The 17,914-nt window shown below is 37.6% G+C and overlaps 1 protein-coding gene across 9 annotated transcripts in view; it reads left to right on the plus strand.

The window, feature by feature from the left end:
* The window catches only part of LOC120070220 (DExH-box ATP-dependent RNA helicase DExH7, chloroplastic), a 98,039-nt gene that overhangs the window by 48,535 nt on the left and 31,590 nt on the right, over positions 1–17,914 (plus strand). For 8 of the 9 annotated variants that reach the window (XM_039022096.1, XM_039022092.1, XM_039022094.1 and 5 more), the window contains 4 exons: positions 7,188–7,310; positions 7,787–7,873; positions 12,356–12,456; positions 17,548–17,605. In XM_039022096.1, coding sequence (XP_038878024.1) covers positions 7,188–7,310; positions 7,787–7,873; positions 12,356–12,456; positions 17,548–17,605 — 369 coding nt within the window. The remainder of the gene's footprint in view (positions 1–7,187; positions 7,311–7,786; positions 7,874–12,355; positions 12,457–17,547; positions 17,606–17,914) is intronic. The other variant, XM_039022093.1, reaches the window with a different exon arrangement.

The raw sequence follows: 17,914 nt of genomic DNA on the forward strand, positions 1-17,914 counted from the left end.
AAATCATATTTAAATATTTTTCCAATTCTCCAATTTCGTTTAGTTCAATAATTAAACGTTTAACTACCGATTCCTTTAATTCGAATTTGAACGTTTCAAATTTACTCATCCCGCTATTCTAAGGTTTAATCCGCTTGTGAGCTAGTAGGGGACCTAATGGGCCTACAGATCATGAGCTCCAACGATCCGAGATTAATTGGCTAAACTCTTTAAACCGAATTAATCAATATTTGTTAACTATTGGGTCATTCCACTAAAGCCCGTAGCTGCACTTTCCTCACTGTAGATATATTTCTGTCCATCCGATGTAACCATAATCAGTAAGTCAACCCTTCATAGGTTGTTCGTAATAACGACTGGGTCAAAAACTGTTTTACCCTTGAGACTATATCTTGTTCCTTAAGTCTCACTGATCCTCTAATGAACAATTGGTTTGTGATCCAATCATCAAATCGAGTCCCTCTCGAGCTAATGAGAGAGTGGGGCCCCTTGTTCAAGACCCAAAGACAGCACTTAAGGGAACAACCTCTCTACTATCCCTAAAAGCGGGTAGGAGTGAATTCCGTCTTGCACCCTATGTCCCCAGCTATTTACTCGGTCTTATCCTTGGAATGAGGGCCTTATTGAGCCGGCGCTGTTGGGCCAACCCTCACCCATGCAAATATAAGAACAATCTCGAATAAACAGGAGTTCATAGTTAGCTCAGGATTAAAGTTAAGTTACCTAGGCCATCGCTTTGAAATAATCAGTCTTATACAGTAAAACAACGTTATAAAGTAAGAGTGACTTTTTTTTTGGTCCGGTCTTATGCAAACATCTTTTGCATAGGATGCCTCCACTTGTATGTCTCCGCATAAACGATTTCGGGATCACATTGTTTGTATCAAATACAAAGTAGGCCACATCTATAGTGTTTCTAGGATAAGGTACCCAACCTTATGCTTATATTTATAGACCGTTTTGGCTATATAACCCAACCTGATCCTCTTTTATGTCTCTACATAAAGTTCAAATAATAACATTTTTATTGAATAAATCTCAATAACATCTTTATTGAAAATAGAATATATTTAATTTTACAAACGACGAGTTTTAGGACATATAGCCCAACAGTAAAAAATCTGTTGACTTCTGTCTCGGGGCCTTCACCTGCTGACAGACTAGATATTTATTGACATAATCAACTCTCTCTTTTTTCATATCGAACCACCAATAATACTGTTTCAAGTCTTGATACATCTTCGTACTACTAAGATGTATCGAGAATGTGGAACTGTGAGCTTTTGCCAATAATTCGCTCTTAAGAACACTGTCTGCAGGTTTGCATAAACGTCCCTGATAAAGAAGACCATGATCCAAAGACACCGAAAATTCACCGTCTTGTCTTAACTCCACCTGACAGAGATCCCGCACAAGGTATGAATCTCCTTGTGCATCTATAATTCTTTGCCTCAATGTTGGTTGTACTGTTAACTGTGCTAGCTGCGAGGCGACTTCTCCCACTGTTATTGCGAACTCGGCTCGTTCAAAATCCTTACATAGTTGGGCCTGTGTAGTGACTAAGGCCGTTGAATGAGCTGTCTTCCTACTGAGAGCATCCGCCACCATGTTGCTGCATAAGTGGTAGGCTCGAATGCTTGCACAATGGCTCGCACCCCATCTCGAAGCCCCTGAACAAATCTTTCAGCTCTCTTTGCTTCAGGGGACACCAAGTCGGGCGCAAAACAAGACAACCTGTCAAAGTCCTCTTCATACTCTTCCACCATCATGGTCTAATTCTTTAGGTTCATAAACTTGGCCTGCTTGTTGTACCTCACGTGGGCAAAGAAGTATTTTTCATAGAATCGTTCTTTGAATTGGTCCTAGTTGCCTGGCCTCCATTGACATCTATCATTCTCTCTGCTGAGTGCCACCAGCGCTTGGCGTTATCAATGAGCACAAATACGACGCATTGTAATTTCTGCTCTTTAGGGCACCTCATGTACTGGAAGATACCTTCTATGGAAGACATCCACAACTCCGCCTTAGTGGGGCCCTTCAGCGACCAATCGAGTGTCGGGGGGTCGTACTTTTTAAAGTCCCGCAAGTGCCTAGCCTCCTCTAAAATGCCACAACTTGGTTCGAAGCCCGGTCTTGATTCTGCAGTTGCGGCGTTGGAGCCTGTGGGGGAGGTACCTGCTACAACTGAACATGCTGGGATATCTGTTCCGCCATGATGTCCTTTAGTTGCCCCATTATAGCCTTCGTAACAACTTCTCCAATTGCTACAACCATGGCAGTATACTCGGCTAGGATCTCTGGAGGTGTCTGCACTTATGGGGGTATAGTCGGATTTCGAGGCCTGCTTCTTGCTCTAACCCTTTGCCAGGTTGACCCAGAAGAGTCAAGAGGTGGCAGGTCTTGCGCTTCTAGCTTTTGCACCCTAGGGTCTTGTACTTCAAGGTCCTACTCCCTACTAACATTCTTACCTCGACCGCCCCTTCCTCTTGTTTGTGGTGTCATCTCCTGATAACCACACGTGATCAACTTTAACAAAAGCCTTTACAAGAAATTCCGTCAATTACGACTATAATTCAGGTAAAGTTTCATGCCTAAAATCCTAAAGGACTTTCCTTTAAGGGACATATCAGGTGACGACGAAGAATTCATTTATGGCCAATGGGACAATCTGGACTCACCTAGTAAGTCAATCTACAGAACCTAATACTTAGTCTCTGATATCAACTGTAATGACCCGACTTTTTACCATGCTATTAGGACGTTACTACATGCATGCATTGGCTTGACAATGTATATTTCAAAAAGAAAAATTTTAAATAAAGGAATGAGACTTCTATTTAAAATTTAATAATATCATAAAACTCTTCGGGGCACCCCTGACTCTGATTTAGAACAAATTAAATAAATCAATAAATGAGGTAACGAATAAGCGAAATACCAAAAGTTCTAAATGCCAGACACCTAACCGAAATTATGCCAAAAATAAAATAAAATAAAACGTAAAGTTGGAAGCATCGTCATGTCCCAATGATCGGGTCATGGATCCCTCTTGCCATTCGTCGGTCTATCTTTACCTTTATCGGAAAGCATGTAGAGAAAAGAATGAGTATATAAATATATCCAGTAAGCGACCCGCCATAGAGCCCACTAGGTGAGCTATTAGCATTCCTACCAGGACTTTGCACATTTCACATTGTAGGTATAGGTATAGGCATAGGCATAAGCATAAGGGGTGACCCCAAGGCACACTTTCATAAGTTGTGACACCGAGGGATACAATCATAAGCATAAGGATGTGGTGACCCAATAGAAATACTAATAGTCACAATCAATCTAGCATAGTCATAAACATACCATCATAGTCTTTAATCATGCCTGAAAGGAGTCAAACAATTTCAAAATACATGTATCGTTCAGATACTACAACATTAACATGCAACACAATTTTCATGGCATAAGCATAAGCCTTCGTACCCCCCACCACCACACACATACACACAATCGTCAAACACAGCTAGTCACATAGTAACTCATAACAGTCACAAAATCATGCTTAAAATACAATCTCATACTTAACAACAACTTGGGTTCGAGGGCAAATCGGTAGCGAAGCACTTACCTCAGATTTAGGCCTAAGCAATTAGTAATCAAGCAGTTGAACCTTCCTCTTAAATTAGCAAAGGACTTTATTCGAAGTCTAACACCATCCATAAACACACAGTTCAACTTGTGAGGCCAATCCTCAAAACTTACACAATTGAAACCAACAATCCACACGTAACTTATCCCAAAACTTGCTAAAATTAAACCAATTAAGAATTGGGTAGCTGCTAACGCCTTAGAACCTCAACTTCAACCTCCCAAATTCAAGATTAAACCAATTGTCAGACCAAAATCGCACTAAATAACCAAGATCTTTCAAGAAACCCAAGAAATTGACCAAAAACAACCAAATTCATACCCAACAGAGGGCCACACGAGAAGACCCGAAGCTGTCCGGACGAAAATTGCTGTGGATGCCAACAACAGTGATGACGACGGCGGAGCTATGCGGTGAATGACGGCTGGCGGTGCTTTGTTTGCAGCTGGATCGGCAATGTGGCTCGTGGTTGGATCGGCAACGGCGTGCGTGGCTTTTGGCTTGATCGGTGATGGCATGGGTGGCTTGCATCTGAGGGTTTTTGATCGCGGGCGTGTGCAGCTCGGATTGGCGATGGCATCTAATCGGCCGTTGGACTGGCAACGGTGATCAATGACTCGCGTCCGAGGCTTCCAGTCGGCGGGCGTGTCCGAACTCACGAGGAGGGGATGCGCGTTGCTCACGAAGAAGGAAGAAGAAGAGTTTTTTTCTTTTAATTTTTCCTTTTTCTTTGATAGCATGCAAACCGAGGAGGTTTCCATTTAAATAAATAAACTCTTAAATCTAATTTCCCCCTTTTCCTCAATCAAAAATAAAAATATCTCTTTTCTCCAACAACCAAAGAGACTTTTAAGTTATTTTCTTTATTCTCACTTCCACCCAATAATTAAAATTCCAAAATCAAAATTAAATCCTACTCCCAATAATTGAATTAATTCCATATCTTGATCAAGATTAATTTGAATCGATTTAACTAAAACAACCAAATTCTAAGTCTCTAAAATTCGACTTGTTACATTTATGATCTTTTTAAACAAGAGATAATGAAAAGGAATAATGTAATGAAAAGGAATAGATGTTTGAGGGATACAAACTTCCAAAGGGAGTGAAAAAGGAAAAGAAAAGAAAGAAAACATATAGCAAATACAACCATAAAGTGATTATCCAAGGAAAATAAACAAATAAGGATCCAAAATAGGGGTTTTTTGTACGGATGACAAGAAAAGAAAGAAAACATATAGCAAATACAACCATAAAGTGATTATCCAAGGAAAATAAACAAATAAGGATCCAAAATAGGGGTTTTTTGTACGGATGACAAGAAAAGAAAGAAAACATATAGCAAATACAACCATAAAGTGATTATCCAAGGAAAATAAACAAATAAGGATCCAAAATAGGGGTTTTTTGTACGGATGACCTATTTTTGGAGGCCCAAATGAGATTTGACCCAACTTTTATGAAACAAAGTTTTTTGGTCTTCTGCTTATGTCATCACGGTGTGAAATTACCAAAACAACAAAGATCCACGTGCAAGGAGTGGAGATCTCGCTCTCGCTTCTTGATTCTGGCTTCTCCATCTCGGTCCTCTATTTCCACCTTCTCAATTCGCTTCTATGGTAAGAAATCTTTTCGCTAATCGATTCTTGCTTGTCTCCTAAAAAAAAAGAAGCACCCATTTGCAGAAGAATTCACAAAATGATGAAGAAAAAAAGAGATTTGGAGACTTCATGTAGGTATGCTTCTTGTATGAAACCGAAGGAAGATCAATGGATTTGGGGACTTCATGTAATTGCCAAATCCGAGGATTTAGAGGAGGCTTTTGTTGCTTATTTTGGGGAGATTATTGTGGAAGTCCTTTTTGATTTGTTCTTCAGCAGAGCCCCTCATTCAATTTTTGAACGTTGCATTTTCTCTCACTGGTGGCCTCTCCTTGTACCGTAATGAAGAGGTTTGTCAAAATCGTCAATCTTTAGAAACCAAAAATACAAGTTTGTAAAAGAATGCAGTATAACTGAAGAAGGAAGTTTTGGAAGAAGGAAAAAAAGCATCATCTGGAGATCGAAGAAGGAACAGAGTTGTAGATTGGATTTTTTTATTTTTTATTTTTTAAAGTTGCAGATTGAGAATCGAGAATTGATAGCAAGAATCGAGAAGTGAAGGCCACAAATGCATTTTTGGTTCATTTAGTAGTTCACCCAATGATGACATAAGCAAAAGGTAAAAAAATATAAATCTTTTAAAAGTTGGGTTAGATATATTTGTGCCTCCAAAAATAGGTCATCGTGGCTCATTCCCCCAAAATAGTTCCAAAATCTTCAATTGAAAGACTTAGAGCACTTGCAAAAGAGTGAGGCCTCCACCCAACACTGAAAGCCGAAAGTTGGTCCAAAACTCCCAAGTACTACATAGTTATTCAAGAGACCAACGACCGTGAACTTCTCTCTCCCCTCTCTCCTCTTATCTACCTTGTCCGATAACTTCTCCGACAACGACTACCACCCTCCCCAACTTGTCCTTTTCTCCTCGTTAGCAAATCATCGATGAGGATCACTCTTCGGCATTGTTTACTTTTTTGCTCAGGTTCGGTCATAATTGAGATTGAAAGTTGCCGGATCAATTTTTTTTTTTTTTTTTTTTGGTTGTATGTGGTTCAAAAACAAGAGTTTCTATGTGGAAGATATGGACGCAAACAGAATATTGCCCATCTCCATTGCCCATTTGGAATGGTCTGTTCAATCTATTTCGGAGCTTCTTTAATACTCTTGCAATCGCTTCTTTACAAAAAATACTTGTGATGCTTCCAGTACAATAAGCTTAAGCTTTTGGGTCAATGAGAAAGATTTAACATGGTATAAGAGCAAGCGATCGAGGAAATCCTGCGTTTAAATCCCTGCTATATTATTTTCTCTCCAATTAGTATTGATTCCTGCTTGTTGGGTGTTAAACGAATTTCCAAGTCTACAAGTGAGGGAGAGTGGAAAGTGTTGATATAATATTAAATTAACCTTCACCTATAAGTTTCTGGTTTCTAAATAGAATTTGTTGTTCCCTGGAGTCTTTATCTAGATCTTTAGAACTAACACTAAGTCACAAAATGGAAAAGATGTCTGCTACCATAACAAATGACTTGTAACTAGCAGGTTTTAATAAAGTATTGATAAAATATTAAATTTACCGCAATACGTTAGTTTAAGCTTTTGGGTTAAGTAGTAATTGAATATAATATTAGAGGAGAAAGTTCTTTGTTGAATCCTATGATCCCATTTCCTTCTCAACTAATATTGATAACCAATTGCAAAATTTCAACCCTACTAGTGAAGGTGGAGTGTTAAAGTATTGATCATATGTCGAATTTACTATAATCCATCAACTCAAGTATAATCCATCAACTCAAGTTTTTGAGTTCAGTAGTAATTTAATGCGTATTTTTTAAGCTCTTAATGGAAAGTGCTAGTTTCTTATTACAAAAACAACCTTTTTTATTCATTAGTTTTCTCAAACAGTTTCCTTAATACCTTTTTTTTTTTTTCTTTCCTCCATCCAGGAGATGTTGAAAAACAGGAATGCGCTTCCCATTGCTTCATTAAGAGGTGATATATTGCGTCTGCTGAAGGAGAATAATGTTCTTGTTGTTTGCGGGGATACAGGTTCTGGAAAGACAACTCAGGTTCATATTTGTTTCAAGTGCAATTATTCCAATATTATTGGCCTTTTCTCTAAAAAGAAAAAAAAAAATTAATGAATCAGTGATTTCACCAGTACCTAGTTTATGTGAGAGTTCTAATTAGGGGTGTATCACATATGGGTAAGATTAGTAGGGATATCATGGGTAATTAACTAGTGCTGTCTAGGTTGGGCACCTTAGGGGGTGCGGATCATTTTGGTAGGAATTTCCATTGAGAGAATTTGGGAGAGTATTTTCTCTTTCGAAAGGCTATTATATTGTAATTTATTTACTGATATCTTGATTTTTTTTAAGTATTCTTGTTAGGTGGTTTCCTAAGAGTTTCATAAATCATTTATTTATTTATTTTTTTTAATGTGCTCTGCTTGGCCGTATAGATTAGCATATTGCAATATTTCTCCTTCTAGTCTTCCGAATATTGTCCTCTTGAAGATTTATCTGACATTTGTTTTACGTAGGTTCCACAATTTATATTGGATGAGATGATTGAATCGGGATGTGGTGGACAGTGCAACATAGTATGCACACAACCAAGAAGAATAGCGGTAACCATAAGTTTTTCATTTGAGATCTTTATGGTTGTGAGATTGAAATCTTATTGCTAGTATCCTGCAAATCATATTGTCGATGGTGACGTGTATTGGTTCAAATCTAATATCTGAGCTCTAGAAGGAAGTAAGATTGATGATATTTGTTAGCATATGTTGTTTATGACATTTTCCATCATTTATAGCTGAAATGATATCTTTACCATCTCATATGAAAGGATACATATACATATGTTGCTCATGATATCTTCCATCTCATATGAAATGATACATATATGTACATGTCAAATCACACTTTTGAGAGGCTCATGGAGTGATTGTGCAACACTTGTTCTCGCCCATGTACAAGTTAGTTCGAATTTGAATAGTTGATGGCGCAGTGGGCATATTTTGCAATGTTTACCCCATTTCAGAGAAAATAGTTTTAGAAAACGGGGTTAGAGAAAAAGGTTAGAAAAAGGTTTTCGCAAATATTTGAAAACATGTTTGAGAAAAAGATTATCGGAGGCTAGAAAGCAACTCCGTCATTATAGCATATGCAACTCCGTCATTATGGCATACCCTTTGATTGTAGATTGTCACATTTCTCGTAATTGCAATTATGATGGTTAGGGTCTCTTTGAATTAACTAGGTAAAAAAGTGTTTTTCAAAATGTCATTTATGAATTAAAATTTGGATCCTTAGTAATCAGATGTGAACGACGTTTACGAGAATAATTTTTTAGGAAAATCGATAAGGCCTTTGTTCTGGAGACTAATTTGGGGAGTTGAGAAAATAGGGGAAATGGTCTCTTCTTCGCCCATCCATGGATGGCCTCCAAATTAAATTCTTCCGTTAAGTTCTCTCTGTTCACACTAAGGGTATTAAGGGATTGATTTAATTGTTCATTATTAATTGTTCATTATTGTCACGAGAGAGAATGTCATTTTTCAATAAATTCTTTGGGTCTACTTCTTTTTCGGGAATAGATGGTGCGTGCAAGTGTACATGGTCAAGTTATAGTAATTACAACAACGTAAAAGGCCAAGTATAATCCTTAGAGATCGATGAGATCAATTGTCGTAGCTTAGTGACGCTCCAATTAGAACAGTTACTTCCTTCCACCGTAACGGGGTAGTGTCGTTATGCTATGCATTATGCTGCCCTGCCATTTAATTTCCTTGGACATTTTCTATCTTCTCTTCACTTTTTTCTATCCTTGGCTCGGTTTTGACTCCTTTAAGCATATTTTGGTCTGTTTTAACTCATTTTGAGTATAATGCCATTCTCGATCATATATTCTGAAAATCACTAGCAAACACGTCAAATTTTATAAAAAAAAAATATAAAAAACCATCCTAAATCTAAGGCAAATAATGCACATTTTGTGTGTGTTTCAATAGACGTGACTTTTGGTGAAAACTCATGAGGCTGTTGCTTCTTACTTGGAGAAATTAATGCAATTGGCGCCAGATCAGTAGGACTTAAAGCAAACTTTTCATCTTCCAAAACCTTTCGGATTTGGAAGAGGAGATAGAAGGCGGTCACCATATTGTATTTTGCATACAACGCTCGAATAACCTTGGATTAAATCAATTAACAATCACAAGTTTTCTTTTAAGAAGCCCAAGAATAGACTTAATAAGAGGTAGTCTCGGTGAGGTCCAAGGTCGAACACGGGGATTTTCGTAAGACTCGATTGTTCTAGTAATATTATCTTACTCGGTTTCACAGATCAATATATCAATAATGTGCATGTAGTGTTTGATATTTGCAAAGAAATAAAATGGCAGTACCAGTAAGTAAAATAGTCCAAAGGTGAGAGGTGAATTTCAGCTTGCACAGTGGGAGGCAGTGGAAAATGTGATGAAAAAGTGTAGACAAAAGAAATGGGGTTGAGATGAGTACCATCAGTCCTTTGAACATAATACCAAGTTCCCGTCCGTGTTCATAACCTCAGTGAGTTAGCCACATGTGTCATATCTCTATGATACATGCTTTAGATTATTGGAACGTAAGGTTGAATTTATCTCTAAATACATTTCTTACTTTATTTAATGAAATCCATAACCACTTGCCCTTTTGAGTAGTTGGTTGTTACCATTTGGTCTGTTTGGTTAGATGGAATCAAGAGTCGGAAATATACACACATTAAGCAAAATGAACTTTTACCCTTATTATGTTCATCGGAGTGATGATAAACTCACCCCAACCCACTAATGCTTTAGCTAATCACGGTTATAAGAAAAGTATTAGTGGAAAAGAGATAGATGAATTTCATGATATATTGGATGTTGAAAGATTCGGTACAATGTCTAAATGAAATACAGAAAATAAGAACAAAAAGGGAAGAAGATGAACAAGCTGTCAGCAGTAATGCCGTGCTTCCCGTCAGCTTAGAGATGTTTTTATTGCTTGACTATGCTTTTGGATGCAGAGGAAGATGGAAGGAGGAAGAGATATCTCTTGAGCTTTGGTTCCCAACGGAGTTGGAGGTAGGCGATGGTGGTGTTTTCCGAGGAAATTCTCTCGAGAATGGAGGAATGTTCTCTGAGAAAATGATATGAGCTCTTTGGGTTTTTGATTGTTCTCTTTTTCATATCTGCCTATATATAGCGGGATGCAGGGATCACTTTGCCATTCAGGACCACTACAAGTGCGTTAGACAACTTTTTCACATTGCTTGTTGCAGTTTTCGGTGGTCCCTTCCATGTGTTCAATACGACTTTGCCGCATACTCTTTTTTGCTGCATGCCATTGCCAATGCAGGGCTGTTTCTTCTATGTTTTCATCTGTTTTCCTGCATTTTAATTAGATTAGTGATGAAAATTTCATACATCCTAGTTTATTCTTGGATGTTTTGCTTTGTTCGTTGTTCTTTGGTTTGGATGTTCCATTTTCTTATCCACTTGGATAGTTTGTATGGATATGATGAGGGTGCTAAGGAGGCGTCAACCTAGTGGAGATGCCCAGGTGCAGTTCTTGATGCTTTGCTCTTGTTGCTCTTTGTATCTTTATTTTGTATTTTGAGCATTAGTCTCATTTTATTATTTTAATGAAGAGGCTTGATTCCGTTAAAAAAAGAAAATTTTATACATCCTAGTTTTGCATTCAATAAATACAAGAAATGTAATTTTGCTCTATTCTCTCATGATCTTAATGTTTTTCTCATCAAAGATGACAATAACTTGTAAAAATTCAAGTTACCACACCGGACAGAAGAACTATGGTCGAAGGAGGCCGGAGAGGGAGGAGGAGAGAGAATGGGGCATCATATTGAAATTTCATGCATATGTTGGGTCTTGATGTTTCATTGCGAGCTTTGTCGTTGAGGTCGAGGTGATAGGGTTCCAAATTGGTCATGTGAATGACAAGATGAATCTTCATCCACGGAGGAAGTTGAACTCGATATGATGTCTTCCTAACCTTCTGAATCACTTCAACCGAGCCACTTCAACTGAGCGATCATATTTTCGCATTGGATGTTGGTCTCTTTTACCCCAAAATCAAAGTTGTTCTAGTCGTTACTTGATCAACACGTTTTTTTATTGTCGTTTTTATCGGCCCATTTCTTCATCCGTTTCGACGTTTTTTGTAGGTATTCTCATACCACTTCAGAGGTTTATTTCCACTCTTTGATGAAAGTTCATATTGATGATCCACGACATGAGTCTGAGTGGTTGTCTGCCACAGACAATTTCAAAAGGAGTCTTTCTGGTTGACAAACGCTTTTGATTGGAAAATGTGGTTTTCAGATGAAATTAATTTCTCCTCATTCTCCTTCAGTTAAAACATAGTTTGGTGGTTTTGTCTAGGAATTTAACTAATTTTGTGGATTTCTTGTGTTTATGCACCTAAGTCTTACTGTTTTGTCTTTATGAAGTTGCGCTTTTTCTCCTAGTAGTTGTGAACTTGGAAGCGACAATTTAGAAGTTGGGTTGATTTGTGGTTTGGTCCTCGCACTTTCGACCATATTGACTTCTTACCTCGTCTGCTCGTTGGACTTTTGTTAGCTTTGACTTTATAGTTTATGTGCTCTCTAGTTTTGGTTTCCTTTTTGGAGTTGGTTTGTTAGGTTTTAAGTGTTTGCTTTTTGATGTCTTATCCTCTTTATATTTCAATAGTATTTCTTCTCCTTTTGTTTTTTCGCAATTTCTCTATCCTCTTTAAGGTTATTGTATCCTTGAGTGTTATCTCTTTTCATTTTATCAACAAAAAGTTGTGTTTCCTTTTCAAAAATTGGTGTGTTGCAATGTTTGTGTCGTATCGTGACATATCTCGTGTTCATGTTCGCTTCTTAGAGTATTGCAAGTGTGCTAGAGGATCTTTTTCTTTTTCCCTCGAGCATGAAACAACTCTAGCGGTTTTTTGTTTTGTTCTTTTGTTTTTTTATAAATTTTTAATTTAAATTCATTATTAATTATTTTTTTTGTTTTCTTAATGAATAAAAATCTTAAATCTTAGCTTTTCTGTCCTAAATTATGGTACTAATCTTGTAGGCTATTTCGGTTGCGGAAAGAGTTTCTGATGAACGTTGCGAGCCTGCCCCGGGTTCAAATGGCTCTTTGATTGGTTATCATGTTCGTTTAGATAGTGCAAGGTACACGTGCTTTAAAAAACTTGTGGATTTTTTTGAGTTTACTGTATTTTATGTTTATATTATTTAATCCCTTAATTTGGTTTCGCATTTCATTACAATGTGAAATATTTCATTGGCCTCCACTTATAGTCATTTCACCATGGACATTATCTTTTGATGAAACTAATCGATATATTATCTTTCAGTCAATTGTTCCAAGGAGAAAAAGAAGGAAAAAGAAACAAAAAGATATACTTTCTTACTATTTTTATTTAGGGGCCATTTGGAATAAAAGAAGGAATGGGAATTTTGAAGAAATCACTTCTGCTAGCGTCTCTCTCGGTGTTTTGTTTTCTTTGTTTTATGGGAATGTTTAAGAAATCACTTCTGCTAGCATCTCTCTCGTTGTCTTGTTTTCTTTGTTTTCTTTTTGTTGTTGATAATACATGAAGCACTTTCCAATCGGGGTGTCAATTTTCCCTAGTGGACCTTCCCCCAATGGGCTGGGCTTCCTTGTTTTAGGGCTGAGAATTTTCTTTGTTTTTGTTAAAGTATTGATATGATTAAATTTATTGTCATACATCAAATTAAATTTTTGGGTATAGTGGTCATTTTGCATGGTATTTGAACGGGAGGTTTTGTGTTCAAGTCCCTATAAATGAGAGAGTCTTAAAAGTATGCTTATGGTTATATATATTGGATCCATCAGCGTAAGCTTTCAGGTTTAGTGGTGGTTTAACCGTTTTAGTTTTAGGTACATGGATTGTGATCCCCGTTGTTATCTTCAACTTTCCTCCCCCATATGTATCACCTCACAGATGTGATATTGCAGTCTATCCTCTCTTTTTTCCATCTTTAGGTGAGTCTTCTTTCTTTTGTTTTTAGTCAACCTCTCATGGAGGGATCTTACCTTACTTCTGGTTTCGAGGGATGTTCGTGTTCATTGAGGGAGAAGGGATCCTTGCACCTAGACCTGAGCATTAGAGATGTAAGCGGTTCGATTTGGCTCGATTTTTGTAGAAAACCAGAACCAAACCGGTTTCCCATTTTGTTTTTGTTGCCTAACCCGAACCCAACCTATATTTTCAACCTGATACTGCCTAACCGATCGGTTCCAACCCGAACCGATGAGTGGCTTTGGTTGGTTTAAGCGGTATTTTCGGTTTTTCCTTGCACCTCTCCTGTGGTAAGGGTCCTTTCTCTTGGCATGAGGCTGGAAAATTTGGCATGAGTCTAAGAAGCCCTTAGATTAGTATTCCAAAGTGTGGTTGCAAGTTGACTCATTGGCATCTTTTAATCTTTAGTAATCAGATGGGAAATGGTATAAGAATTTCATTATGGAATCACCCTTGGGTTGATGTTTGTCCACTCAGTTCTCGATTTTGAGTTTTAGGATTGCACTATCTCCCAATGGTTCGGTTTATGACCATTGGGATGGAGATACTTTGTCTTGGGCAATTTATTTTAAAAGGCTTTTGAATGATGTGGAATGCTGGAGTTTGAATAGCTTTTAAAAGTTCTATTGGAAAAAAGGTTGAGCCTTTCTAAGACAGTAGTAAACGAAGCTTGTCAAGGATTTACTCAGTCAAATCTTTATCTAAACACTTGGCAGCCTCCATTGCAATCGATAAGTTGTTTTCAGATTTTGCGTAAATCTAACAGCCCCAAGAGAGTTAATATCCTTATTTAGGCCATGATTTTTTGATCGTTAAATTGTTCTACTAGACTACCACCATCCAAAAGAAGCTTCCAGCTCATTATTTGTCTCCTTCAATCTGCCTCCTATGTATGGAAGCAAACGAAAATTTTCAACACCTATCTTTTGATTGTAGAGTTGTTGCGGCTTCTTGGTATAAACTATTGGCTATCTTTCATCTCAGTGAAACTTTGGATAATCGTTAAAGGATAATGTATTACAAATCCTTGTTGGTCCTTCTTTGAATCCCCAATCTCAATTATTATGATCAAATGCAGTTTAATCCTTTCTTGTTGAAATTTGGTTCGAGAAAAATCAGAGGGGTTTGCATGATAAATCACTTAAGTGGAGCGATCAATTTGAAATTGGAAGGATGAATGCCTCATCCTGGTGTTCTCTTTTTTAATTATTTGCTAATTTTTGTAATTGCATTTATCTTTTCAGCCCAGACGTTAGTTTCTCTTGTACTCTTTGTTCCCAAGTAAGAAGAAGGAAATGTCCCTACTGCATAGATCACCCTGAGTTCACTGGAACTCCAACAATAAATATTTTCTCTATTAATCTTTTAACCTTGACATAGTCTAAAAAAAGACCAGAAGTGGTTTAGATTAATAAGGGCCTCTTCTTTTCTGTTAGTTTTGTATATTATTGAGTAAATCGGAGTACATAATCAACATTTTACAAGGTGAATAAATAGACATCAAGAAACCATTAAAGGAAAATAAATAAATAGAAAATACCAAAAAGGAAAATAATAATTAAGAATATACCCTAATTTCCTTTAACACCCTCCCTCAAACTCAAGGTAGTAGAATGACGAACGACTTGAGTTTGCAAAGAAAACTTCCGAATCAAATCAACAGATCTGGGCTTGAAACAGAAACCCACAAAGAATGAAAACATGAAGTAGGTTGGAAACATAAACCCACGAAGAACAAAAACAAACTTCTGGTTTGGAAACAAAGATCCTCATAGAGAGATCGATAACAAAACTTACAAAGAACTTTTGGGCTGAAAACAAAGATCCTCGTAGAGAGATCGATAATAAAACGTACGAAGAACTTTTGGGCTGAAACAAAGAACCTCATAGAGCGATCTACAACAAAACCCTTGAACAATTGATTTAAAAATTAAACATAAATCCACAAATGCAAAGTGAACCAAAGCAATCAAACAAACCAAATCAGATGAACCAAAGAAATTAAACTAAACCGAACCAAGTCAGCCAAACCAAGTCACTAAACAAATTTTTGAATCGGACTAACTAAACAGAATCAGTTGATGAACCAAAAATGAGTTGAGCAAGATGTTGGATTGATCCTCACCAAACCATGGGTGAACCGAAACGAAAATAGTGAACTGGACGGGGAAAATAATAAACAACCCATTCGGTACAATCGTGAGCAACACAACTTCAACAGTAGATACAAGCGAGCAGCAGCGAACAATGCGAGCAATGACTTCGACGGTAGAGGGTACGGACAACGATGACGATGGTGTTGGAGCTTTCAATTTCAAAAGGGACGGTAGTAGGGGGACAGAAGGTGCTTGGCTTAGCTGTGGGCTCGAGGGGTTTGAACCGCATATGTCTGGCTGTCTATGCGCGTGGAGAGCTAGATCTGGGAGGCCGTGCAAACTCCTTAGATGGCTGGTGAAACTCCTCAAATCAGGGCGACGGAGGACACCTTGGTTGGTGCAAGGGTACACGACGACGCAGATTATTTGGAGACAACAGGTCCGAACAGAGGCAGATCGAAAACCTTAGCAGTGGTGAAAGCTTGAATGATGGCAAAAACACTAGACTGAAAACCCAAATGTGTTTGATACAAGAGATCGGGATTCGCGTGGATTTGCCTCTGTCGAGGACAGGGTGGCGGCTAAAGTTCAATGAGGCAAAACCCTAGTGCTTTGAGAAAAAACCCTAGTCGATGTAGCAGTACAAACAATCGGAATTGAGTGGGCGTGCGATTGTAATAAAGACGAAACCCACATGTGGACTGAAGGAAAAAGACGCAATCTGAAATGACGGGTCTGTGCAAGGGAGACGAAACCGAGTGAGCAGGTCGGCAGCAGAAGAAGTGCAATTGTCGATGGTGACAGCTGAACAGAATGGCGGCTGGACTAACTTTGGTGGATGGCTGAGTAGGGCGGAGGTGGAAGAAACAGGCTGAGACATGGCGATGTGGACTAGGCATGACAGAAAACTATACTAAAACCCTAATGGGCGACGGGTCTGCCTCTATCGTCGTCGATTGACGGAGGCAAAGAACGGACAAGGCTTTCACGGCTAAGGTTCAATGAAACAAAACCTAATACTTTGATACCATGTTAATTTTGTATACTATTAAATAAATCAGAGTACATAATCAACCTTTTACATGGTGAATAAATTGACATAAAAAAACCACTAAAGGAAAATACATAAATGGACAATACCAAAAAGGAAAATAATAATTAGGAATAAACCATAATTTCCTTCCACACTTCCCAAGGAGAGAAGATAGTACCATCAGCAAATTTAAGGTAAGATGAGACCAACTTGTCTCTACCCACTTAGAAACCCTCTCTGCCCCACGAGGGATGATTCTACTTGTAACGTTGGCCAGATGAAAAAAGAAAAAAGGAGAAAGATGATTGCCTTGTCTTAGACCTCTATATGCATAAAACCTACCCCAGGCTTCCATTAACAAGGATTGGTATCTCACAACTCTAATGCAATTCCAAATCCACAATCTTGGCTTATACTCAAATATATTGTTTAAGTTATGATATAATAAAATCTAATTTACCATGACCCATCAACGTAAGCTTTTGGTTTGATTGGTGATTTAATCTAGTGTTAGAGCAAGAGGTCATGCGCTCGAACCCGAATAATGTCATTTCCTCCCTCAATTAATACTAATTTTCACTTGTTGGGCCTTTTATAGATTTTCATGCCCATAAGTTAGGTGGAGGGTTAAAATATTGATTATAATCAAATTTATCTTACCATAAATTTCACCTTCCTTTCTTCACAAATTTCACCTAAGGCAGGCCCTGTTCGTGAACTTTAGACTCAGTCCTCCCACTCTTTCTTATAATTCATAAGCTTAAGTTTTCGGGTTCATCGGTGATTTAACATATATCTCATCCAAATATACCTTAATATACCTTAGGGGTACTATTGTCTCTCGTAATGGTTCTGCCATTTTACTGTTCTGGTAGCTAGGATATATATTTGGTATGGCCTATGCAATACTTGGAATTTTACTTACCGTCATTTACTTTGGGTTACTTTCAGATTCTCCAGATAAAAAGACATTTTTTACCCAAGATGAAAAGAGAGTTGTTTTCCTCTAAAATTTTATCTCATTTCTTCTCACATCGGTTAGTCATTGTTGTTATTATTATTTTACTTATTTTCTTTCCTATTGCAGGAATGAAAATACAAAACTACTATTCTGTACGACGGGGATTCTTCTAAGACAAATTGTGGTCTGTCTTCCTATTTTTTTGATTCCCAGTGACATACACTATTTGAAATTGACACTACATGGTAAAATAGGAAAACAAACGAAATATGATGTGCACCTAACTTATGGGCATGGAAATCTATAAAAATTAAGAAGACAAAAAATTAAAAGTTTGATGACGTACTAGAAACTTATGAAAGTATAGGGACTTATTAGACATAATCTTGGGCATTCAGGTACTAAACTTTTAATTTAACCAAAAATATAGGATCAAATTTGTTGGGTTTTGCTTGGGAAATTAATGAACATATTTGAGCGTTATTTTAGTTTG

This window comes from Benincasa hispida, chromosome 1 (genome assembly GCF_009727055.1).
Source record: "Benincasa hispida cultivar B227 chromosome 1, ASM972705v1, whole genome shotgun sequence".
Lineage (NCBI taxonomy): Eukaryota > Viridiplantae > Streptophyta > Magnoliopsida > Cucurbitales > Cucurbitaceae > Benincasa > Benincasa hispida.